The sequence below is a fragment of the Lacerta agilis genome, chromosome 17, assembly GCF_009819535.1.
Source record: "Lacerta agilis isolate rLacAgi1 chromosome 17, rLacAgi1.pri, whole genome shotgun sequence".
Taxonomy (NCBI): domain Eukaryota; kingdom Metazoa; phylum Chordata; class Lepidosauria; order Squamata; family Lacertidae; genus Lacerta; species Lacerta agilis.
The window spans coordinates 29446978-29471587 of NC_046328.1; the positions used below are offsets into that span (position 1 = coordinate 29446978).

Sequence of the window (24610 nt, forward strand, 5' to 3'; positions counted from 1 at the left end):
GTGCTATTGTTGGACTTTCATTTCGTACACCTCACAACTCTATAATGGCCATACATAAGCTTGTATTCAGAATGGCTTTGTTTGCTAATAAACCTAAAGTTTATTTTATTCTCTCAACCTTTTTCAGCCCAAGGGCCACATTTCCCCCATTAACAACCTTCCAGGGGCTGCATGCCTGTGGTGGGTGGTGCTAGAGGCAAAAGTGGGTGGAGCAATAGATGTGACTTCAACCATGGTTCATTCCAGCTGTGCAGAAGAGATTTCAATACACATGCTCCCCTTTCTCCATCCAGAAAATTCAGAGGCTTTGTTGCAGCTCAATGACACATCCCATCTTAACATAAGCCAGTGTGGTGCTGTGGTTAGAATATCAGATCAGGACTTGGGAGAGACCAGGGTTCAAATCTGTAGTTTGCCTCTCAACCTAACCTGGGTTGTTGTGCGGATAAAATGAGAAGGGAGAAAACCACGTATGCCACATCAAACTTAAGAGAAAAAGGTGGGCTATAGAAGAGATGGGGTGGGGACAAAGGCATTGATGGGGACTTCACAGGGATGATCCAGGCTATAGGAAAAGGACTGCAAGAGTGAGAAGGAAATTGCACATAGAGGAGATCTCACTGTGTCCTAGATCTTGCCATTATGGAGCAAGAGACTATCAATGGCTCATAAATAGCTCGCAATGTATGGAAGTGGATGCAAATATAAAATAGTGCAGTATTCAGATTCCCCCCTCCCCTTCTTCTTTAAGGTACCAAACACACCAGCTGGAAGTTATACAAAGAAAACAGAGGGAGATGGCAATCTTGCTGCATGTGACGAAGCAGACCGAAGTGTTTTCCAGCCTGAGCCAACAAGCAAGACTTGCTGGGGTTATTTTCCTGTTGGATATACCACCCCCCTTAATGAAACCACATTGCCTCCTTCCTCTCTCTCAACTACCCCCCCCTCCACCAAAGACTGAGAAGTGGGCAGTAAAGAAGGCCTCTGTCCAACAAAAAGAGGATGTGGAGAGGACTCAAAAGAAGCCTGGATCTGAGAAGCTGGTACAAAAAAAAATGGAGACTTATTTCGTCTCTGTGCTGAGGAACACAGAAATCAGATGGGCTTTAAAGATAAATAATAGTCCAAACAGGCTCTGCTTTGTCCAGATTTTCCTCCTCCGCACACTCATCCCCCAAAAACCCTTGAACAAAAAGGCATTTTTTTCAGTGACCTTTTCAATTCACATCTCCCTCGCCCCCAGTATGGTCAACTCAAAAGGGGAAGGGATAGGGCAGGAGGGCCTTGCCTGCCCACTGAAATTTCAGGCTAGACCAATGGTCAGTGTTAGAATGGGAGGTTTGCATCCAGAGTTCGAATCCTCATTCAGCCACGTATTTTCCCGAATGGTGCCCTGTGGCATCTACAGCAGGAGTAGGGAAGTTTTTTCAACACAAGGGCCACATTCCCTTCTAGGCAGCCTTCTGAGGGCCACTGCCAGCAGTGGGTGGAGCCAGAAGCAAAAGTAGGCGGAGCAATAAATGTTAATTTTACCTTTGTACAATAGACTTGTTTCTGCACATACACACCCACTTTATCCTCCATTCAGGCAAGCATTATCAGAATTCAAGGGCACATTCCAACCACAAAAAATATGTTTGGGGTATGAAGCAAGGCCAGTGCAGGATGCAGCATAAGGAGAGGATTGCAGTCTGGGAGAGTTCCAAGGGCCTGATGATCTACCACCCCAGTCTACAGAATAAGGCAGAAGGTTCTGCTTCCTAGTCTCACCTTCTGACAGGGCCTGACTGAGGAATTCTACACCACACCTTCCCTGCTCCACACCCAAAAAAGCAATAAAGAAATACAGGATTTCAGGAGTCTTATAGCCTTGCCCAGGCCCTGGTGTGCTGTGTGCATGGAAATGCCAGAGCATCCTCCTGCTCCCTCTTGGGCCTTGCAGTTTCCACTAGAAAAATCGCCCCCACACTCACACACGCCCTCTACCCTTCCCGCCAAACACGTTGGGTGACATTTTTGGGCAAGGTGCTCATCTCAGGAATTAAACCTTCGGGGACAGGCGCTTCCTAAGCCTCTCCTTGGCTTCAGAGGGGGTGGAGAAGAGAGCCAAGTCATTTTGAAATTGAGGCTGTCAACTATATATATGCTTCCAGTCTCTGAAATGGCACAGCATCTTAGACTGGAACGTATTTTATCTTGTGAACCGCCCTGAGATCTTGTGATGAAGGGTGGTATATAAATCTAATAAATAAATACGTTAATACGTAAATACATAAACAAAATAAGCATCCGTTATGCATTAAACACCAATGCTTCAGAGGCCAAGCAACATAACCGAGGGTGACCTTTTTAAAAAGCATCACTGATTAAAAGGGGGGGGGGAGTTTCCCCATTTGAAATTCTTTTGTGGCAAACGTAGTTTCCAAAGATGTTAAACCACAACACTTTACGCGTCAAGCAACATAACTGGGTGCTGCCACCCCCCACATTCCCTATTTGAACTGTCCCCTTCACCAGCACCACAGATGCAAAAAAGTGTCCTCATTTTACTAATAAATTTCATGTCACACCCATCCACAATTCTGAAATTCTTATGTGGCAAACTTAAGTCTTTATATGTGTTAAACTACAATATTTCATGTGCCATGTGACATACCGGTAACTGGGTGTTCGTTTTTCCTAAGCACTGCAGATACCTTTGTTAAAAAAAACTCATTTTGAATTTTTTTTTGCAAATGTAGCCTTCACAAGGCTGGGTTAGGCCTGACTGGGGTTTTCCCAGCTACTCATGTCTGGCTCAGTCACTTTGGTTGCCGGGCTACATATGGGAGAGAGGAAGGGGGCAAAGACACCCACAGTTTACCTCAGCACCCAGTTGGGGAACAGAATGTGTGTGTGTGTGTGTGTGTGTGTGTGTGTGTGTGAGAGAGAGAGAGAGAGAGAGAGAGAGAGAGAATGAGTACCAGTAAATTTATAAGTGTGTCTGTCTGTCGTTGGTGAGAAGGATAAGACCCACTAAACTTATTTCCACTTCAAAGAAGACAACTTTAAATCGAGAGCAGAATGAGGCAAAACAAACCAAATTCCGCAAAGAGAGCATTGTCTATATTTCTCTTGAGAAAAAGCCCACAGGAGAAGGGGCTTAGCTCAGTGGTAGAGCCTATGCTTGGCATGCAGAAGGTCCCAGATTCAGTCCCTGGTATTCCCAAACAAGAAATAGAGAGAACCCCCATCTGAAACCCCAGACAATCACTGCCAGCCGACAATACAGTGCTGGTGGACCAGTGGTTTGACTCAGGATCAGATCCACACCATACATTTAATGGCTTCCCCCATAGAATTCTGGGAATTGAGCTATAATTCCTAGCACCCTTCACATACAGTACTATAGTTCACTTCCCAGGATTCTTTGTGGGAACTCATGTACTTTAAATGTATGGTGTGGGTGTGACCTCCGTATAGCCTGTGTTTCTTGACACACTCTCAAACTCTTGTGATCTGCTACTGGTTCAATTATTTCTCTCATATAACTTTGGAGGTTGATTCAGTCTACACAATTTTGCAAGTTGGGGGAGGCATCTTAGTCAGTGAGCGAGGGGTCTGGTTTCCTCTGCTCCATTCCTACGATGCACATTTACAAAATGTACATTTGCACAATCCGAATTCAGGTGAGGAACTGCAAGCAAGGAGGAACAAGCTGATTCTGGATAACTCAATCCAAAAGAAATAATTTGATCTTGCCGACTTGCTTTATGTTTGGCAGGGCAAGCCAAAAAAAAGTAGGCCAAAGGGTGAAGGATGAGATGCAATCAGGAGACTGAGCTGCTCTGGATTTCACAACTGTGGCTGCAAGGTACGGCGTAAGCAAAAATAAGGAGAATAAGGAGGAGAATAGGGGTCTCCTAACAACACTCAGCACCCTTAATGAAGGATAGTTCCCACAATACTTGGGGGGAGCCATTACTGTTCAAAGTGGCAGAATACTGTTTTAAATGTACAAGGCAGTTGTGTCTCAATACACCCAAACATAACTTCTCTTTTCCATGAAAGTTTGGTTTTGAGCATGAAGTCCACTCTCCACCAGTTTGTTTGAACCAAAAGCAGGAACCTGTCCAGGAAGCCCCAATTTACGACACACCACTTGAAAGACCAGCCTGGGACATATAACACACCTGGCGTTGGAAGCCGAAGAACAAGACTGCAATCTCATTATACTGGCAAAAGGAGGAGCTAGTTTTCAGATTCAGCTGCAGCTAAATTAGGTGTTATATATAGTGTATTTCAGGTGTTCGGAGCTCTTTGTTCCTGTTGGTAAAGTAAGGCTGCAAGCAACAGCCTTTGAAAGTAGGCCTGTGTTATCTCTATATAGTTTTGCCTAATTACACCTAGTAGTGAGACACTATCTGAAGCAAGATTTGAATGAGGGACTTTCCAGGTCACACTATTAACTACTCTGCTAAACTAGGCAGAACATTACTGCTTCTAACCCAGTTGGGTTGGGTTTTTTTTTATAAAGCTTCCCACCATTGGGGGAACTTATACCTTCCCTGCTGAATCACAGCTGCTTGCAAAGGATTCTGGGATATCTTCTAAGAGTCTGCTCATTTCACATGGGGCGCTATCCTAGATATTTAGGCCTCATCACAACTGTTTCTTCTGAACTGATAATGCACTCTTGCTCACACCAAATACTCCTCTGTAGCTGCACATCTGATGGGTAGCAATGACAGATAAGCCAGGAAATCTTGTGCACCGTTGACTAATCTTCTCACTGATAAGCTTCTGAGGAACCCCAGTGAAAAACTGCCACTCGAAATTACAGTCACAAATGAAGATCTCTTAATACATATTAGTTAGCGCTTACCACCCCTCTAGTCACCCTGTTTTGCTCTCAGCTCACGGTCTGGGTAGTCAAAGGGTGGCAAACAAAAAAGCTTTGTGTCTTCGCTTAGCCATGAAGCAAACCGGGTGGTCTTGCTCAAGTCATTTTCTCTAAGCCTAACCTACCTCTCAGGGTTGTTGTTGTGCAGGATAAGATGACAAGCAGCAGACCTGAGCTCTTTGTAGGACACGGAGGGATATGAATATGATTAAACAAGTAATACTTGCTTTTGTAAAAAGAGAAGTGGCCTTACCTCACAGGGTTGTTGTGGGAACAGAAAATCAAGAGGGTTGCCCATTCCAGGCCCTAAATACAGGGTGGGCTTTTATGTCTCACTCAGCAAATAAAGATGAAACAGACAGGATTACACACTATACACCCCTAAAAGAATCCTGGGAACTCACAGAGCTACAATTCCCAGCACACTTAACAAACTACAGTTCCCAATATTTCTTGGGGTGGGTTTTGCTTTAAAAGTTTGGGGGGCAAGGAATGAACTCAATTGGTGGCTCCTGAAATGTAGACGCTCCACCCCACATCCACACTGGTCATGTCCTGTTCTACTGACTCTTAACTCCAGATGTTGCAATGTATGGCTTCCTCTAAGGCTCAGGACTGATGAGAAGTATGTCAGGGTGTGAGTGAATTTGTTTATATGCAAAAAATATATCCCAAGCAGGGAACGAATCCCTGCAGGTTCTTTGCCTAGGAACAGAAGGAAGAAATACCACTGTAGATTTGCAGGGATAAAGATTCTATCATGCACAAACTTGGGGGGAAATTTTGGTGTTATTTAGAAGGCGTTATAAATATTGTCGCTACAGTTTTTAGCTTTAGAAGGGAGGGGGCAGCCTGTCATTCTAGCAAATACTGCTAGACTCCAACTCCCATCAGTCCCCACTAGCATGGTCAATGATCAGGGCCAATGGTAGTTTTAGTTTAGCAACATCTGGGGGGGGCACAGTTTCCCTGTACCCTGTTCTAGACCAATCTTGTCCCAACCTATCAGGGATCACATATTAAATGCACTTACAAAAGTGTATAGCAGAATAACATGGCCCTCCAAACACGGTTGGACTCTAGTTCCCATCAGCCCCAGCCAGCATGGCCAATGATCAGGGGTAGATGGGAGTTGTAATCCAGCAACCACAGGTACCACAGAGGGCAGAGTCTTCCAGCACACTAACTGTAGACCTATGGAAATCCACATCCACAAGACATTTGCACACGCTTCTCAGATTAAAGAAGAAGAAAAACACGTGTGCAAACCTCATATGCACAATGTTCTTGCACACAGGCTGCATGTTATTTCCAGTGTGGAAACTCTGTTCACAGAATCGCACACACATATACATACACAACACTTTTCTCCTCCTATGGTGACGTAGTATATTTACACAGGGACACACACACACACACACAAACCTCCTGATTTCCCCCCCCCCCACCGAGATTCACACAGTGCGTACATCTCAAACCCTTCCCACCAAACCAACCCACATTTCCTCTGCAACCATACACTGCATGCAATAGGCACACAACTCTCTCTCACCCTATGCCTCCGAGCTCCTTAACAGCAACAGAATCTGCCCTTGCTCAACAGCACAATGCCCCCTGAACCTTTGCACATCTGCAAACCACAGTCTAGTGGTTTTAAGGTGCTTGGAAACGAGTAATAATTGCAAGTTGGGGGAGCTGGATTCTTTGCTTGTTTATTCCATAAAAGCAGCAGAGCAGGCATAATAATAATAATAATAATAATAATAATAATAATAATAATAATAATAATAATAATAATATCAGACCCACTGTGTTCTATGGGGTTTACCACTCAGTAAGCGCATTCAGCTTTAACTCCCAAGTGAGCATGCCTAGGTTTATAAGCTGGACAACTCGATCCTTCGTTTGTTTACTCCGATGTAAGGCTTGCTGTGTCCCTTTTAAATTCTCCAGGACGTTGAACGCGGGTTGCAGCTTCACCCACGTGTTTGTTTGTTTTTACGCCACAAGTATCCGCGTTTGTGTTGTTGGGCACAGGGCGGAGGCGATCTCCAGTCCTCTGCGCTCCCAACCCGACATCATCCGGGAGTGGGGGGAAGCAAGGATGTTGTGGGGAGGAGAGATCGCGCTGCGCTCGTTTCAAGCCGCTTCGCAACCTCGCCCCGCTTCTGTTGCCCCACCTCTCTCCAGCGCCCCCTTGCGCCAGGGCGCGGGGCAACACTCCTCCGCGCTCCTGTTTCCCCAAGCCCCGCTGACGGGGAGGAAACGGAGGGCGTCGATTTTTGCACGGGGCAAAACAAAATAAAATCAGAATAAATCACAAGCTCACCGTTGGGGCTGCGCTCCGGGTAGCCGTCCATGGTGGTGGCGGAGCAGCGCCGCGCCGCGCTTCCATGCGCTCTCGAGCCGGCGATCGCGTGTTTTTCGGTCCCCCTCTTCGCCAGGCGATGAAGTAGCCAGAAAGGTCCCGGGGACTTGCGGGAAGCGGCGAGCGGAGGAGGAGGCGGCGGCGGCAGCAAAAGCAGCAGAAGCGCCCGCCCTGTCCCGATCGCGCTGCTGGGGCCGGGCTCCCCCCACCCCCAGGAAGCAAGAAGGGCGGTATGTCATTTCCCTTGCAGGGAGAGGAGAAAAAACACACAAGTCTTGCATCGCGCTGTCTTAGCTCGCGCCTCGCTGGGCTTTTTTTGCTTTGTTTTTTATTTTTATTTTTTTAAAGTTAGTTTCTCAAGTGCTCGGCTGGACCCACAGGAAAGAACTGGCCAGCGGGGAGATGAGGGGGCGACGGGACCCCGGCGCTCTGCTGGACCAAATTGGAAAGAGGAGAGAGGGGGCAGCGGTGGGAGAGTTATTCGCTGGAGGTTCTCCAATTGATCGAAGAGAGTTGGAAAAGTCCTCCTGACGCGTGATTTCTCTATGGAGAACGGAAGGGGCTGTGGAAGGCAGGCAGGCAGGCAGGAAAGATGGTCATAGAATAATAGGATTGTAGAGTTGGAAGGGACCACAAGGGACAAGGGTCAATCTAGTTCAACCCCCTGCAATGCAGGAATGTTTCGCCCAAGCTAGGGCTCGAACCCACGACCCTGGGGATCAAGAGCTTCATGCTCAGATGATGACATTTATCATTTTTATTTAGTTCATAACATTTGTACACCTCTTGACTAATTAAAAACAACAGCAACTGAAAGCAATTGGGTTTATATCACACTTCTCTGAGGAGCTCAAGCTGGCATATGAGCTTCACCTCTTTATCCCTGCAACAACCCTGTGAGGTAGGCTAGGCTGAGAGGCTGTGACTGTCGTCCCCCCCCACCCAGGGTTGCACAGTGACATTCATGGCTGAGTGGGGATTTGAACCCTGGTCACCCAGATCCTAATCCAGTGCTCTAACCACTACACCACACTGACCCAGGGATGGGGGGGGGGGGCTATGTCACCACCTCTTCCGTTTCTATCAGCCCTGACCATTGGTCATCCTAGCTGGGGCTGATAGGAGTTGGAGTCTGTGCTGGCTTTTCATACCTGATCTATTGAGAGTCCTTTCTGCTAGAGCACAGGTTAGTGTGGACCGATGGGGTGGCAGACAGGGAGCCCACCAGTAGGTGGCGCCAGAGCCAATGACAGGAAGAGCCAAGTCAATCTCTCTCGTGTTTTTTGTCCCCATCCTCCTCCTCCTCCTCTCTGCTGAATTTTACAAAAGTGAAACTGCAAGACTGAGGAGGAAGCTGGCAAGCAGTGCCACCCCCTGGACTCTCTGTAAGTAAGAGGCCAGAGAGGTCAGGCCTGGCAGTATGCCTCTGAATAATAACAGTTGCTGGGAATCGAAGGTGGGCGTGGTTGGCTACTGTGAGAACAGGATGCTGACCTGGGTGGGCCATTGATCCAGCAGCCAGGCCCTTTGTATGTTCTTAGGAGGCATCCTGCCAGCCCCAACATGCCTGACTCCTTACGTACATCCATCCCAGGGGGTAGCACTGCTTATCAGTGCTCGTGATACTCCTCCTCCTTAATCTCAGTGTTGTCCTTATAGAGTTTCAACAGGGAAGAGGATGGGGAGAAACCTTGAGTCAGTTTTCTCTGTTTATCATTAGCTCCACCTCCACCTAGAGTTTGGGTTCCTTTGCCATCTTCTCTACCAGTCACATTGGGCACAAGCCACCACTGAAGGGGGGGGGAGAGACAAAATAGATGGAAGGTGGGCAGGAGACTTGCATGGAATCAGTTCAGAGTCCCTTGGTAAGAGCGATCTGGCCCTTTCACAGGCAAAAAAAGAGAAGCAGGTGTCAGAAAGAGAAATTCCTGGGCTGAGCATGTGCTTACAGGCACCCTGTTCCTTATTTCTGGGTTGCTGCCAGCACTGCCCCTCAACCATTATTTTGCACCCAGCTCTGATTGGCAGACCTTGGTGGCTGGTGCCCGTTGGGACTGGTTGGACTGAAAGGAGGGAGCCCACCAGTAGGTGGCGCCAGATCCAATGGCAGGCAGAGCCAACCAGTTCTAGCTTTGTCCTCCACCTCCTCCCTGAGGAGTTCTGTCAGGCAACAACTCTGATACTCAGGAGGAGGGAGCTGTCAGTTGGTGCCATCCACTAGGCAGCTGGCAAGTCAGAAGGCAGGCAAGTGGAGGCAGTCTGTAGGAAGACTACAGATTGGTGGGGCAGCACTTCCTTAGCCTGAATGGAGCAGCTTTCACCGGCTCTATTTTTAAAAAAACAACGTTGATCCCGCAAGCCTGAAGTCTGCCCATTCTCTGAATTTACGGGCCTCAGCATATCATAAACTGCCTACCCTCAGGAAGGATTTGCCCGCCATCACCTCTGTCCTCAAATTAAGCCCATGAAATAGATGACCAGGCATGCCTATAGATTGCCCTAGCTCCTTTGGCCAAGCAAAGGAACTTTTGCTTTATTTTCTTCAGCCCATAAAGCTGGAAACTGATCCTCAGCTGGGGAACATGAGGACTGGAGACTCTTGCATTCTCTCTCTCTCTTTATTTAGCCATATAGATATTACATATTACATACAGTGGTACTTCTACTTACATACTTAATTCTTTCCAGAGGTCAGTTCTTAACCTGAAACTGTTCTTAACTAGAGGCGTGCTTTCGCTAGCGGGGCCTCTTGCTGCTGCTACAGCGCCGGCACACGATTTCCGTTCTCATCCTGGGGCAGAGTTCTCAACTCGAGGTAACTCTTCCAGGTTAGCGGAGTTTGTAACCTGAAGCATTTGTAACCTGAGGCGTTTGTAACTCGAGGTACCACTGTATTACAAATACATGTACATATTCCATATACAAAAAAAGGGGGGGGGGAGAAAACATACAAAAAAATGAAAAGAGAAAAAAAATTAAAAGGGAAAATCTGAAAAACAAACATTTTAAAATATACATCTTTATAGGGAATACAAGTCTCTTGCATTCTCAAGCAAGTCGCAGAGGAGGAAGTGTCTGGTGAAAGCTTTATACAGATAAGCGACTTCTGTTGGCTCCTGGCCCTGGCTGGTGGTTTCAGTTTTTTTCAGCCTGGAAAATCAGAAGCTGCTGAAGGAACTTATTCTTCCAGCAGGACAGGATGTGTGGACGTCCAACTCCCAACACCACTTGTACTCCAGATTTGAGTGGCCAGCAAACAAGGTGGAGCCGGTGGTGGTGGGGTTAATCCCTCCCCCAAAGGCATTGCTGACCTTTGGGCCGAGTTGGATCAATTGTGCAGAGGGAACTGCTGCTTCACCTCGTCCCTCTTGTGAGGTTCGACAGAAGAAGAGTCCTTCAGGATCAAGCCCAAGGCCCATCTAGTCCAGCATCCTGTTCTCACAGTGGGAGCAAGCAAGTTCCACAGTTTAACCAAGTGCTGTGTAAAGAAGCCCTTCCTTCTGTCTGTCCTGGATCTTCCAATAGGTGGACGACCACGTGTTGAGATTCCTGCATTGCAGGGGGTTGGACTAGATGACCCTCGGGGTCCCTTCCAACTCTACAATTCCACAATTCTATGATTCAGCTTCATTGGATAGCCCCAAGTTCTAGAATGATGAGAAAGGGAGCAAAAACATCTTCCTATGCACTTTTCCCACACCATGCACAACCTTATACGGCTCTATCATGTCCTCCCTCACTTGCCTCTCCTCCAAACTTTTAAAGTCCCAGATGTCGTAACCTTTCTTCATAGGGGGATTTCGTGGTAGATGGAGCCCTTTGGGACTGCTGGGGCAGAATGCAGGGAGACCAACAGTAGGCCGAGCAAAAGGCAATAATAGGTGGCAGGGCTGGAATAACTAAAATAGGCACGTGCTTAAGGCATCAAGGGAGGGGAGCACCACAGGCATTTTCCATTGCTGGTAATGGTCACAAATGGATCAGCTGAGTGTTCATTTTCTCAGCTGAAGTATATTAAAAATTCCAACAGAAAAACTATGCAGCAAGGCAGGCTGGACGCCTCATCTCTACTAAGTACAGATGCAGATGTGTTACATAAGTTAAGTTTTGAGGATCTGATCAAGGACTTTGCAATTACTGTATATTCTGGCGTATAAGACTACTTTTTAATCCAGGAAAATCTTCTCAAAAGTTGGGGGCCGTCTTATACGCTGGGTGGAGAATCTGCGGTCAAGTATATCTCAAACTCTATATTTTAACTGGAAAAGTTGGGGGTCATCCTATACGCCCAGTCGTCTTATACGCCAGAAAATACGGTAGAAAAAGTAGGACCCCCCCAATATAAAGTGGAAGAATACAAAAATAAACATTGTTTTCCATCTTACTGTAGGTGGTTTCATTTTGAAGAATACAATTTTATTGTAGTTTTATTATTGCTTATATTTTGAAATCAAAGTACATGGGGGAACCAAAATCTTTTAAGTGCTTAGGGTCTCTAAAGGTATTGATCCGGCCCTGATAGGTGGAGCCTCCTTGCTGAGTTCTGCATGGGTCAACACTGAGACTAAGGAGGAGGAAGCTGACAGGCCAGGCCACCCCCTGGACTGGCTGATGGGAGAAGGCAATCAGGTGGGGCAGCACAACATTTGCCCTAATGTACCTGCCTTCACCGGAGGAATTGCTACAGCTCCTTGATCATTTTTCTCAACGTTTCCCAGAACATAGCAGCTTGGCAAGAGGCACACGTTGAACCCAGCGAAGGCTGACCTCAGCTATTGAATCAGCTTCTTGAGCAATACTTTAAGCTACTGGAAACTAGTTCCTGAGATGCTGGCTGCAATTTTTAAGAAAGCTGAAATGGATTGGTCTTGAGGCTCACGTCAGCCCGGAAGACACGCCCTCTTCCCTGGAAGCCTTGATCTCCACTCCTAGAAGCTGGGAGGGAAGGTGTAGCTATGTAGCGATGAAGGGAATGCCATCTGGTGTGGAAAAACAGGGTGTCAGTGACACCAGGCTTGTCCCTTGCCCCCAAGGTGTTCAATGTGGCCAAGCCACAGAGTTTCATACTTCCACCAAGTATAGCCAACTAGAGCAGATTTGAGTCTGTGAACTGTTGTCTCGATACCGGGAGGCAGGTTTGTAAATGAATGGGATTTTATAGATCAAGAATTGGGAATCTCTTTTAGTTCAGGGGTTGCATTCCCTTCCAAGGGCCATGTGTTGGTGGTGGGTGGGACAAGAGGTGAAAGCGGACAGAGCAATGAATGTTAATTTTTGTACTCCTGTAAAAAAAAAAAAAGGTTTCTACACACCTCTCTGCCCTGGGAAACAAGAAAACTCATCATTCAAGAGCATGTTCCAGTTAGGAGAAAACATACAGGGAGAGTATGAAGCAGGGTCAGTAGGCTATGTGGCCCAGAGAGTCTCCCGAGGGCCAGGCAGAGGGGCTTGGGGGGCTACATTTGGCCACCAGGCTTGAGATTCCCATCCCTGTTAGAGATGCTTAGGTATGAATGGGGTATGGGAGAGGCATTTCAGAAACTAATCTGGCTTGAATGTGAAGCACTGTACAAGCATTGCCAAAGTATGCGGGGGAAGAAAGATCCTCTAGCTTCTGCTGCAATCAGTTCGCAAACATAAAAAAGCAGATTTAACTGTGAAGCTTGACTAAGATGCCAGAAAGGTGAAGGAAGGGACAAGAGGAAACACAGGGTTGCATGTCTGCAGTGGTTTCTTAATTCTTCGGAGACGCTCAGCTTTCATTTTTTTTAAATCACCTTATGTGGGTGCTGCTTGCTGAAATCTCTCCAAAACAGGAAGTTCCAATGGAGCTCAATGTGACTTACTTCTGAATAGGCACACACACAGGCTTGCACTGTGAATAATATTCCCAGTAACTCGTGGCAAGTCACCAGCACCTAAGCTTTGTCCTCCTGTCCATGAGTAGAAAACAATATCTCACAAGACATTACACAAAAAAGAGGCAAGTATGCACATTTGACATATTTGCATGATTTTGGGCAAGTTGCAGAATTCACTTTGTACTGGTGCAGGATTTGGCATGCCTGGGCACAGAATTTAAGGTTTGTGTGTTTGTGTGTGTAGAACACACCGTCTTAGGAGAGGCAGGAGAGACCAAAGGGGCAGGGGTAGCTGGAGACATTGTCCACGGTGGAGATGGAAGCTATGGAGACCCCATAAAGTGGCCTTCAGCAACTGGGATGCCTTTAAGATGTTTTGGACTCCAACTCCCATCTCAGGCCTGATGGGCATTGTAGTCCAAAACATCCAGATGGGACCCAGCTGCTGAAGACCGCAATAACAGGTCAGTCAACAGAGCAGGGATGGGGAACTTGTCAGGCCCTCCTGATGTGGCTAGACTACATATCCCATCAGCCCTGCCTCTGACCAATAGTCATACCGGCTGAGTGGCTGATGGGAGTTGGAGTCCAAGAACCCCTGGAGGACCACCCTGCATTACAGAGGGGTCAATCAAGGCATCTTAAGGCAGGCCGAGGTACAAATGAGAGGAAGCAGCGGAAGTCAACATGTTTATTGAGCGGTCAGCATGCAAGTTGCTGGAACAGCCACCAACACATGCAAACTGAGGCGGACACAACACAGAAACACTCAAAGAGTTCATGGGGAACAGGAACCAGCCCCTCCCCAGGATCAGGCCCCTGGCTTGGCAAGGGCTTCTGTCCTTCCTAGAAAGAAGGGGTGGTGTGGTGGTGGGGACCTGTGGGGCCTCCTGATGTTGTTGCACTCTGGCCACCATCAGTCCTAGAGGGCCAACGGCATCAGAGTTGAAGGGAGCTGGAGACCAGCAATGTCCAGAAGGCCATAGGTTCCCCAATCCCTGATTCAAAGAAAAATGCTATGATTGGGGAAAGAACACATCAGCAGGAAGAGAGACACAGGAATCCTTATCCTCGCTTCCAGCTGTTTCCAACTTTTCTTCCGAAGAATTGCAGCAAGAGCTACTACAGGCTTAACCTCCTTGAACCCTTTTCATTCTCACAGACAGGCATAAGCAGGTGCCGATATACAGGTGAAACTCGAAAAATTAGAATATCGTGGAAAAATCCATTTATGTAAGCAATTGTCTTCATTAGCTAGCTACTGGAGTTTAATATATGAGATAGACTCATGACATGCAAAGCGAGATATGTCAAGCCTTTGCTTGTTATAATTGTGATGATTATGGCGCACAGCTGATGAAAACCCCAAAGTTGAAATTGTTAATTTGGGGTTCTCATCAGCTGTACGCCATAATCATCACAATTATAACAAATAAAGGCTTGACATATCTCGCTTTGCATGTCATGAGTTTATCTCATATATTAGTTTCACCTTTTAAGTTGAATTACTGAAAGAAATGAACCTTTGCACGATATTCTAATTTTTCGAGTTTCACCTGTACGTGCATAAAATACAAATTCACAATACAAATGTAAATCTTGTAATTTTCATACACGTAATCTGTAAATGCTTCCATATTCATGTTTAAAGAGCCATTACTTCTGTCATGATTTCATTGCCACTTGGATTCTTGAGGCTTTACTTTTGGGGATCCTCTTTCCTCTTTCCTGTTTTTTTGTTTTGTTTTTGCTCCTGTGGGTGGGGATGTGGCCTAGGAACTGTTACAGTAGTGTTGTGATTGCTGCCTTATGCAACTGGTTTTTATTAAGTAGAAGATTAAAGGTGGCTAAAATTAGGGGTGGGGTTTCCAAAGGAATGAACTTTTGGATTTCACTTAGGTCCCCCTCCCAATACCAATCAACATCATTCAAGCACTCTTGTTACAGGAGAGAGCAGTCAGACTATAAGACAAATGTTGCCAGGGAGGAGGGAACAAAGCATTGGAGGGGGGGAGTCAGAACAGCCAGCAGGGGAAAGCAAAGGGGGCTTTTTCACCAGTAGGAAGCTGCAGCATTCAATGAAGAAACATTTTAAAAGAGGGAGGGCACCGAAATAGAAGGCATTTCCCCAGCAGTAGGAAGGCGGGGGGGGGGATAGCAGCAGTTGTGAATCAAGTCTCTTCTCACTGGAGACAGAGTGTGCCTTCCATGCTGGGGGATAAGAACAGGGAGCTCATCCTTAATAAATAAAAACAGTTCCGGGGCAGCATGTTCATGGATAGGCAGGGAAGTGGCAGTCAAAGGCTTCAGCATCTGTGACCAATCGAGTTTGTCCGAGTCCTTCTAGCTCCTCCCACACCCCATGGAGGCCGCGCCACTGTCTCATTGGCCAAACGGAGCCCAGTCACACCTCGATGCTGGGGTCGGAGCCCAGACCCTGCTTTTGCAACAACTCCTCTTGTTTCATCTTGGGCTTCTCGGTCCGGGTGTGCCAGACGAGCACCTGCAAGATCAAAAGAGGTGTTTCTGTTTCATTTCTCTACTACTGGTGCCCGAGTTTGCTTGTGTTTTCGTCTTCCCACCCCATCCCTTTTTCTTTTCAAACATGTATTGTTTCAGGGGCAAACATACAAAGATTTTCCATTTACAGAGGCTACCACCGTCAACCATTATGTGAGGAAGAGCAGTAGGACCATCTGCCCTTGGGGGCAACTGTACCAACTGTGCAAAATTTCTTCTCGACCTCTCAAAAAGGAACTTCTCGATGGGAATCTGACTGTCATCAGGCCTGCCTCGTCTGAGACAAACCGCATTAAAATAGCTGCTGCAAACTTCCTGCTGCTTGAGGAAGTGAAACCATGTATTAATGAATGTCGTGCGCACACACTCTGCCCTTGCGCTGGTCATCTGCTAAAACACCGGTCAGGATTCAAGGCAGCCTTCCCTGACCAGGTGTCCTCCAGATATTTTGGACACCAACTCCCATCAGTCGGAGACAGCACAGTTTTGTGTTGGCGGGAAGTTGCAGTCCAGGAGTGGGGAGCCTGTGGTCTTCTATATGTTGATGGACTCCAACTTCCATCACCCTCAGCCAGCATGACTAATGATAAATAGCTGGTGGGACCTGTAGTCTCCATGTCCCAACCAATCAGGGATCACATTATTAAATGCACTTACAGAGGTGTAAAGCAGAGATGGGGAGGTCCTGGCCCTCCAGCTGTTGTTTTACTCCAATTCCCATCAGCCCCAGCCAGCGTGGCCAATTATCAGGGCTGGTGGGGTTGTAGTCCAGCAACATCTAGAGGGTCATAGGTTCCTCATCCCTATGACGGTCAAAAATACTGCCAGGTTGGAAATAGCTGTTGCCTTGGAGAGTGTGGCTCCCAGGCTGCTCCCACCCTCCTTTTTCATCACAGACTAGAATCTGTGGGGGACTCAATAGAATCATAGAATTGGAAGGGACCCTGAGAGTCATCTAATCCAGCCCACTACAATGCAGGAATCTCAACACATGGTCTCCCATCCAATTTGAAACCATACCAGCCCCTGCTTAGCTTTGCAAATTTGCTAGCAGTTTTACTGGTGTCTGCCAACCTGCTCACCTTGGTGCAGTTGTCAGCTTTGGGCTCCAGCTCCTCAATCGACACCAGTGACTGCAGCAGGCTGCTCTCCAGGTAGCCGCGCTCGGCCAGCAAGTCAAAGTGAGCTTCCCGATTGGCCAGGAGGAGATCGAGGGCCACGGCAAAGCCAGCCATGTCCATGGGGAAGGGCCGGTTGGGCTTCCAGGCCGTGTAGAAACCCACCACTTTGCCGCTCTCCACCAGGGGGCGCTCAAAACGGAGGCCTCCCACCAGGCCGACGGGCCACACAGAGACACGCTTGGTGGAACGGATCTGGTTGGGGACAGGGTGGAGCCAAGAAGGAAGAAGAGGGTTTGTTAAAACTGCTTTTAGAATGTTTCAATTTTCTGGAACACTTTCTTTAAAAACTGTGGCTGTGTTTGCAGCCCTGGGTAGGCTATAAATTAAACGACAACAACAACACCTTCTGGAGACCAACGTTGCCTGGTTGCAGCTCTTTATTTAACAATCTGTTTATTCCCATCTCTTGTGGTAACCTGGAACCTCTCCCCTAAAGTGCCCCAACAATCCTGCTTAACACATGCTAGTTTACCATGCTACCTGAGCCATGTCTACTTAGATGGAAGTCTCAGAATTCAATGCAGGCTTCTTGCAAGTCACATAAGTTAGGACTGTAACCTTAGTATGTAAGGAGTAGTTCCTTCTGTTCAACCCCCACCCCCGCTGTCAGCTATGAGGCTTGCTACTTAGGCACCTATGTATGGATAGCGGAGTATCCATTTACTCCCACGGAATCCCACCCAAACCCCAAACTTTGTTAAATCCCTGGGAACATAGGAGCCAACTCTTAGGGGCCATGGTCCCTATTCAAGTTGGCAACCCTGCCTGGAAAGAGGGGTTGCTTGTAAAACCACTCTGAAAATTACAGCTCTGTAATGAGGGATAGGGACCGCCTAGCAATTAAAAAAAAAAAACCCAATGAATGACACCTCCCAGGGTTCTTCAGGGGAAACCATGACTATTTAAAGTGGCAGGTGGGTAGCCGTGTTGGTCTGCCATAGTCGAAACAAAATAGAAAATTCTTTTCAGTAGCACCTTAGAGACCAACTGTGTTTGTTCTTGGTATGAGCTTTCGTGTGCATGCATGCACACGAAAGCTCATACCAAGAACAAACACAGTTGGTCTCTAAGGTGCTACTGAAAAGAATTTTCTATTTTATTTCAAGTGGCACGATACTGCTTTAAATGCACAGTGCAGATGGGGGCTAACTCAGAGCCGAGGGAAGATTTGTATTGTTAGTATCATCTGACAATGCTTCTTTCTCCTCCTCCCCATTGTATTTGTTAAAATAAAAGGTTGGAACATTCTGGAATCTAGGAGAACTGCAATCCCCCCCGCCCCCAATCTGTTGCACCCCCTTCCTCCCAGCACTGACTTCGTCAAAGAGGCGCAGGCTGTAAGTGTTGTCATCGTCCGCAAAGTACACCACCGCCTTCTTGCCCAGCTCGTGGTTTTCCCGCAGCCACTGCAGTGCCAGGTTCCGCTGCTCCACCCCCCGGGGCTTCAGCCAGTTGGGGTCATTCTCCTTGCGCTTGTGCTCCTTGGGCGTTTCGGCGTGCAGGTGCGTGAAGCGCAGGTGGCTCTGAGCCAGCAGCTCCGAGACCAGCTGTGTCTTGGCCGGCGCATCCTCGACCACGATCCAGTGCAGGTTCTTCACGTGCAGGAGGGTTTGCGACAGGCGCACCAGCTCCGCCTTCTGGACCAGCCTGAGGAGGAGGAGGAGGCCGAAGAGAAGGAAGCAAGAGAGAAATTGGGGAGACAGATTTAGAGATAATCCAGCCACAGCTTTGGGAGGGGCATGCACAGTTTGGTAGCAGAGCATGCAGAAGGTCTCAGGTTCAACCCCCAGCATCTCCAAGTAGGCCAAGGAATGTCCCTTGTCAGAAACCCCTGAAGAGTCACTGCTAATGGTCCGACTCTGTATAAGGCAGCTTCCTAGATTTCTATTTCACAGATTCTGTGTTTGTGGCCAATATCTGGTGGAAGATTTTATTCACTATCTATTAACCTGTCCTTTATACAGTGACTGAAGAAAAATTTCTGGAAGGAATGGCTCAGTTTATTCTGAGCGACACTTAACTGCTTTGGGACACATAAAGTGGCTCTTGGATTAGAAAGGGGGAATTAGATAATGTTGCTATAAATTGTTTTGGGAGACTGGGAGGTTTAATCTGAAGTTGGGTTAGCTGGAGGTACTTCTGATTCTTCTTTCCTTTATACTATCAATGTTTATTATTTATTTGTTTCATAGAGCCACAGAGCTGGAGGGGCCCAAAAGGACCCTTTGGTCCAACCCCCTGCAACACAGGAAACTTTTATTATCACTACATTTGTATTTTGGTACATTATAATGTAATTGCCATGGGCTTTGGACAGCACAATAAGCTTATTGGATATGGTCCTATTTAAATCAGACTGCTATTCAGAACCACAAAGATGAAAACCTCTGTTTATTTTTAGGGGAAAGGCCCTAACTCAGTTGTAGAGCCCCTGCTCTGCCTGCTAAAGGTTGCTGGTTTGATCTCCAGCATCTCCAGGCAGGGCCGGGAGAGACCCCTGCCTGAAAGCCAGGAGATCTGCTGCCACATACGAGATGGACGAACCAGTGGTCTGACTTGGTATATGGGTAGCTTCCCGTGTCTTAAGGGAAGGGCTCTACCTCAGTGTCAGAGCATCTGTTTTACATACAGAAGGTCGCAAGTTCAACCTCAGCTTCTACAGGTAGGGCTAGACTCCTGTATGAAAGCCTGCAGTCGCTGTCAGTCGAAGTGTAGACAATGCTGAGCGAGATGGGACCAGAGGGTCTGGCAGTTTCCTACCCCCCTGCGTCTCCTCTGATCAGCAGCACCTCTCCCACAGTCTTTCCCTCCCAAGATCCTTCTTCATGCAAGTCATGCCCTCAGCTGCCGAAATATGACCCCAAACTGACACTGCCCCCCTACCACCGAGGATCTGGCACCTTACCTAGTGTAGGTGGGCGTGACGGCATAAATGACCGGCAAGGCTTGTTCTGCTGGCTCTGGGACTTTTTCCCGGCCCTGGAGCCTCTTCAGCTCATTCTGCAGCTGGGACAGCTTTTTCTCCTTGGCGTGGATGAGGTCGCTGGCTGACTTCATGTGCTGGGTGCAGTCACAGGGCTGTCCTGAGACCAGAGGGAGGAACATTAGCACACAACTGCTGCAATAATATCCATATATATATACACTGTATTGGCCTGAATATAAGCCTCACTTTTTTTCCAAATTCCGACCGTGAAAAGTTAAAGCGCAGCTTAAATTCACGACCTTACAAAAATTGGCTACTAGCTACTTTGGCTGTGTCCTCCCTCCACTGTCAGAGGCAGTATACTTATGAATACCAGTTGCTAAGAATCAGAAGTAGGGACAGTTGGTTTTGTGGTCAGGTTCTCCTCACAGGCTTCTCATAGGCACCTGGTTGGCCACTTTGAGAACCAGGCACTGGACTAGATGGGGCTTAGGCCTAATTCAGCAGGACTCTTCTTACGTTTCTACTGTTTTGCTGGCTAAAGTGCCTCGAGAGGTTAAGTTATCACGAAGGATGATTTACAAGTCCATTAAATAATAACAACAGGACACCTCCATCCCTCCTTTGCCACTCACCCAGTTGCAGCAGCGCATACATCAGGCCGATCACCGACACCAGGAAATAGATGACAAACACGTTTTTCAATTTCACCTTCATGGCAGGGCCTACAGAGATGAACATCAAACAAAGGTCAACACACGGCTCTGTAGGTAAAAATTAAGATACCACCCACACCATACATTTAAAGCACTCTTACGCCACTTTAATAGTCAAGGCTTGCCCCAAAGAATCCGCAGTACTGTAATTTGCGAACAGCACTGACATCACAGAGTTAACAGTTTCCAGCACCCTTAACACATTGTAGGATTCTTCATGACAGTTAAATTGGTGGTGTAAACATGTACACAGAAGGACGCCGCGCTTGCCACCCTAGCTACTGCATTTTACACTAGTTGCAGCTTCCAGGGTAGCCCCACGTTAAGCGCATTACAGCAATCAAGACTCCGATGTGTGAAACATGGTAGTAAGGCTATACCAGCCCAGGAATGGTTATTACTGGCACTCCAGCCAAAGCAGACACAAAAAGAACTCACAGGTACTGAAGTGACATAGGCTCCAGTGACAAAGACAACTCCAGGGAATACACACAGATGATGAACATGTTCCTTTTGGGAGAGTGCTATTCTGTCCAGAGTAGGCAGACATTCCAATTCCTTGAGCTGTAAACCACTGACACACAAGATTTCTGCTTGTTAGGATTCAGTTTCAGCTTACTGGCCCTTATATCCAGCCAATCACTGCTTCCGGGCACTGGTTCTGGACTTGTACAGCCTCACCTGACTCCAATGTAACAGAAATAGAGCTGGGCATCATCGGCGTGTTGATGGCACTGTGTTCCAAATCCCCAAACGGCTGCTCCCAATGGCTTCATATAGACAGCAACCAGAACAGGGAACCAGATGCTAACCTGTAGCACTTGGCAGCATAATTGCCAGGGGGCCGAGATGCAGGGTTAGAAGCAGTGTTCCTACTCAGAGTGAACCTACTGAAATGAATAGGCATGGTAGGTTCATTAATTTCAGTGTGTCTACTCTTAGCAGAACTGACTTGGAGGCAACTCATAGTCACCCAATGCTACTCTCTGAAACTGGTCCTGTAAGTAGCATTGGAACCACTATAAAATGGTACTGCCAACTCACAGGACAAAGAGATTAAGCAAGAGTAACGTGGTCACACTCCCCTTGCCCCTCTCCTGTTAAAGGCACAACCAAGGTTGATTCAGTGCTAAAACCCGGTTTAAACCTAGATAGAAATATATCGAGATACTGTAGTTTTCTCAAAGGTGGGCCACCACTACCCTCTTGAGTCTCTTGCTGAGGAGGGGCATATTTGCAACCTGGAGGTAATTGTCATAAAGCAGTAGATAAACAACCACCTTTTTAAAGCAGTTGGCACTGTCACACAATAATGTACTTACCACACTCTGGACTCACCTGGTCAGCCCTCTCTGGCTAGCTCAAGGAAACCACAACAAACAAAGGATCGAGAGGGCAAGTGTTTAGCCAAATGACTCAATGTACTTTGTCCACATCCTCAGGCCTCAAAAGCTGAACCTGATCCCATAAAGCCAAACTAGACAGTGCACTGGGCACTTCAACAGGACTTGTCATACCCATGCCATCTAAGTAATGCAAAAATGAGAGATAAAAAAAAAAAAGTTAACAAGATTTTTAAAAAATATCACTTAACCATAAAAACATCTACGCAGTTTACATAAAATATAAAGGGTTGCATACAGTGTTAGTCCTGCACAGAGTAGGCCCACTGAAATTAATAAACATGACTATTGTTTTTAGTAGGTCTACTGTGAGTAAAACATTGTTGGATACAACTCAAAACACTATCCATAGAATCTGATGATAAAAACAAGTTAGCCTAATTTATTTTCAAAAGAAAAGCAGCAGTTTAAAAATATATACTTTATAAAATAAAATTATGTCTTCATATGCATGCCAGATTAACATGTCTGTGTAGGCTTGCTTAAACAAAAAAGATTTTAGCAGGTGCCAAAAGCAGTACAGTGAAAGTGCCTACTTAATATCAATGGGCAGGGAGTTCCAAAGCGTAGTTTTTATCCTGAAAGTGCCTAGCAAATCTATCTCAGCAGCCTGCTTCACTGCCTGTTTCACTGCTTACAGCTCCTGGGAATAACAAGGAGCAGTGTGGGCTCCACAGCATCAAATAAGGGACTCAGGAGCAATTGTGTCTGGACCCTCACATCTCATCATTCTTCAGAGACCAGGGTTGCCAGCTCTATCTAACTGTCCAAAAATCCTTAAGAGCATTCAAGAATCCATCAAATCCCACGACAGCCTCTAGGGATAGAGCATCTTAATGGGTTTCCCATTTCTGTAGGGAGGAAATGTTGCCCTAAGTCCAAACCTTTACCAGGAAACCGTCTCGCCAACGACGACAGGACAGTTTGAAGCCTGCAAGCTACGTAAATGCCTTTGGAGTTGCGGAGATGGCATTTGAGCACATACAGAGTGCCTTTGCGTCTCTATCACGCACACTCCTAGGACGAGAGAGCAAGGGCTTGCTGGCTTGTGGGATGCAAGCACTCCTAAGCCCCTGCAACCTCTCATTTTAGGAACCCCCAAGCCCTGATGAGATCTCTCTCCCTCCTTCCATGCTAAAGCCCCTCCCCTTCCCCTTGCAGTTACTGTGCAACCTTCAGCACTGCAGCATCATGGAGGCTCGGGGCACCCCTTTAAGCAGAACCTCTCCATCTTTTCCTAAGAACGCAGCAGCAACCCCACGCCGACGCCCCCACCTGCCGTTCAACACCCCCCCCCCGTCTCCCGGCATGGGAAGGGAGACGGTGTGACACCGTTGCTATGGCGACGGAGCAAAGTCCGGTGCTCACCACGTTTCTGCTACTGCCACCCGAGGCGAAGGAGGGAGAAGGTTTAGGGGGACTACGATCCTCAGCTGCTCAAAGCCCCCTTCATCGTATCCGGGGTCCCCACGGAGTCCCCCGCGCCGGCCAACACAGCACTTCCGGTCCAGCCGCTTTTATCGTCCTTCAGAGGTCCCTTCTCGTGTAGGGCTCCCCGGTGCAGCTATTCCCCGTCTGGCCCGTTCCCCCCACCTCCTGATTGCTTCATGCCTTTTCTTCTGAAATGTTGAAATAACGTTGAAATGTTTTCCCTAGGTTCAACTGCACTCCGTTTTGTTCTCTTCTGCTGCGCTTAGAGCTGTTTCGTTTTGTTGTAGAAATTAATAAAAAACACTCTTTGTCCTAATGCCCGATATTGAGGCTCCAAATCGGTAGGAGTAAGGAAACAGAGACCGACTCTAGAGACAAAGTCGAAGCAAAACGGCGATTACGCCCGATCCTTTATTGCAAAGATAAAGACTGTTGCAACAGGGTTCCCCACTCTCCGCATGTGCAAAGAGAGAGAGAACCCCGAACAAAAAACAAAGCACACATTTTATACCCTTTTTTCGTCATACAGAGTGGTCAAAAAGTCACGAAGAGGGATGGTACAATTGACAGGTGTTTGACAAAAGGTTGATGTTTCAGTGATTTTAGAAATGTAGGTGGCATCCTGCCTACGTGTCGAATGCAAACATGTTGACAATAGGGTGGGAGAGTTTAATTCATTAGGGTGACCGCGTGTCTTACTTTCCTATGTTTGAAGGGCTAAGAGGACAATGGACCCCTCACAGAGCTTCAACTCCCAGCACCCTGCACTTTAAATATATAGTATGGATGTGACCCAAATCCAGATTAAAAAGAATGCACCCTATGAAGGGAGAGGACTTGAATTTGTGCATCTAGTTAGCACCGCTACTTGGGACAGTGGGTGGAGGAGGCACAGAGGTCACCTGGTCACAGTCTTGCTCCCCATGACAGTAAGTTATATTGCATTTATATTTAAATTAGAGCAAAATGTTTCTCTAAATTGGCCATTTTTAGGCAAACCAGTGTCCTTTTTTTGGTGGGGAGGTGACATGCTTAAGTAAAAACAGCACACAATGTCTTGCAGAGCCTTAAAAGGTTTAGCAAATTTATTATGGTGTCACATGTGTGGACTAGATAACACTTCCTCAGATCAGACACTAGTTTTCTTCTTTCTCATTCATACATTTATATCCCACCGTTTTCTCTAAGGAGCTCAAGGTAGCATACAGGATTCTCCCCATACTTCTTTAATCCCCACAACTACCCTATGAATTAAGTTATGGTTGAGAGTCTGTGACTGGCCTAAGGTCACCAAGCGAGAGCTCCCTCCCTGAGCAACT

At 47.1% G+C, this 24610-nt stretch overlaps 2 protein-coding genes across 3 annotated transcripts in view; both read right to left on the bottom strand.

The window, feature by feature from the left end:
• EML3 (EMAP like 3) overlaps positions 1–7383 on the bottom strand; it is a 38879-nt gene extending 31496 nt beyond the window's left edge. The window contains exon 1 of the mRNA XM_033174562.1: positions 7215–7383. Coding sequence (XP_033030453.1) covers positions 7215–7245 — 31 coding nt within the window. The 5' untranslated portion in view covers positions 7246–7383. The remainder of the gene's footprint in view (positions 1–7214) is intronic.
• A 7732-nt stretch (positions 7384–15115) lies between these two features.
• Positions 15116–22001, bottom strand: B3GAT3 (beta-1,3-glucuronyltransferase 3). Of its 2 annotated transcripts, none has more exons than XM_033174868.1 (6): positions 21796–22001; positions 20377–20466; positions 19721–19898; positions 18132–18462; positions 16717–17007; positions 15116–15617 (listed from the first exon to the last, which is right to left on the bottom strand). In XM_033174868.1, exons 2-6 carry the CDS (start codon positions 20456–20458, stop codon positions 15519–15521), a joined length of 981 nt encoding a protein of 326 aa, XP_033030759.1. In that variant the 5' UTR covers positions 20459–20466; positions 21796–22001; the 3' UTR covers positions 15116–15518. The 2 variants fall into 2 exon arrangements, with proteins under 2 accessions (XP_033030759.1, XP_033030760.1); XM_033174869.1 differs by having other exon boundaries at positions 21780–22001.
• Between the last annotated feature and the right edge of the window lie 2609 nt (positions 22002–24610).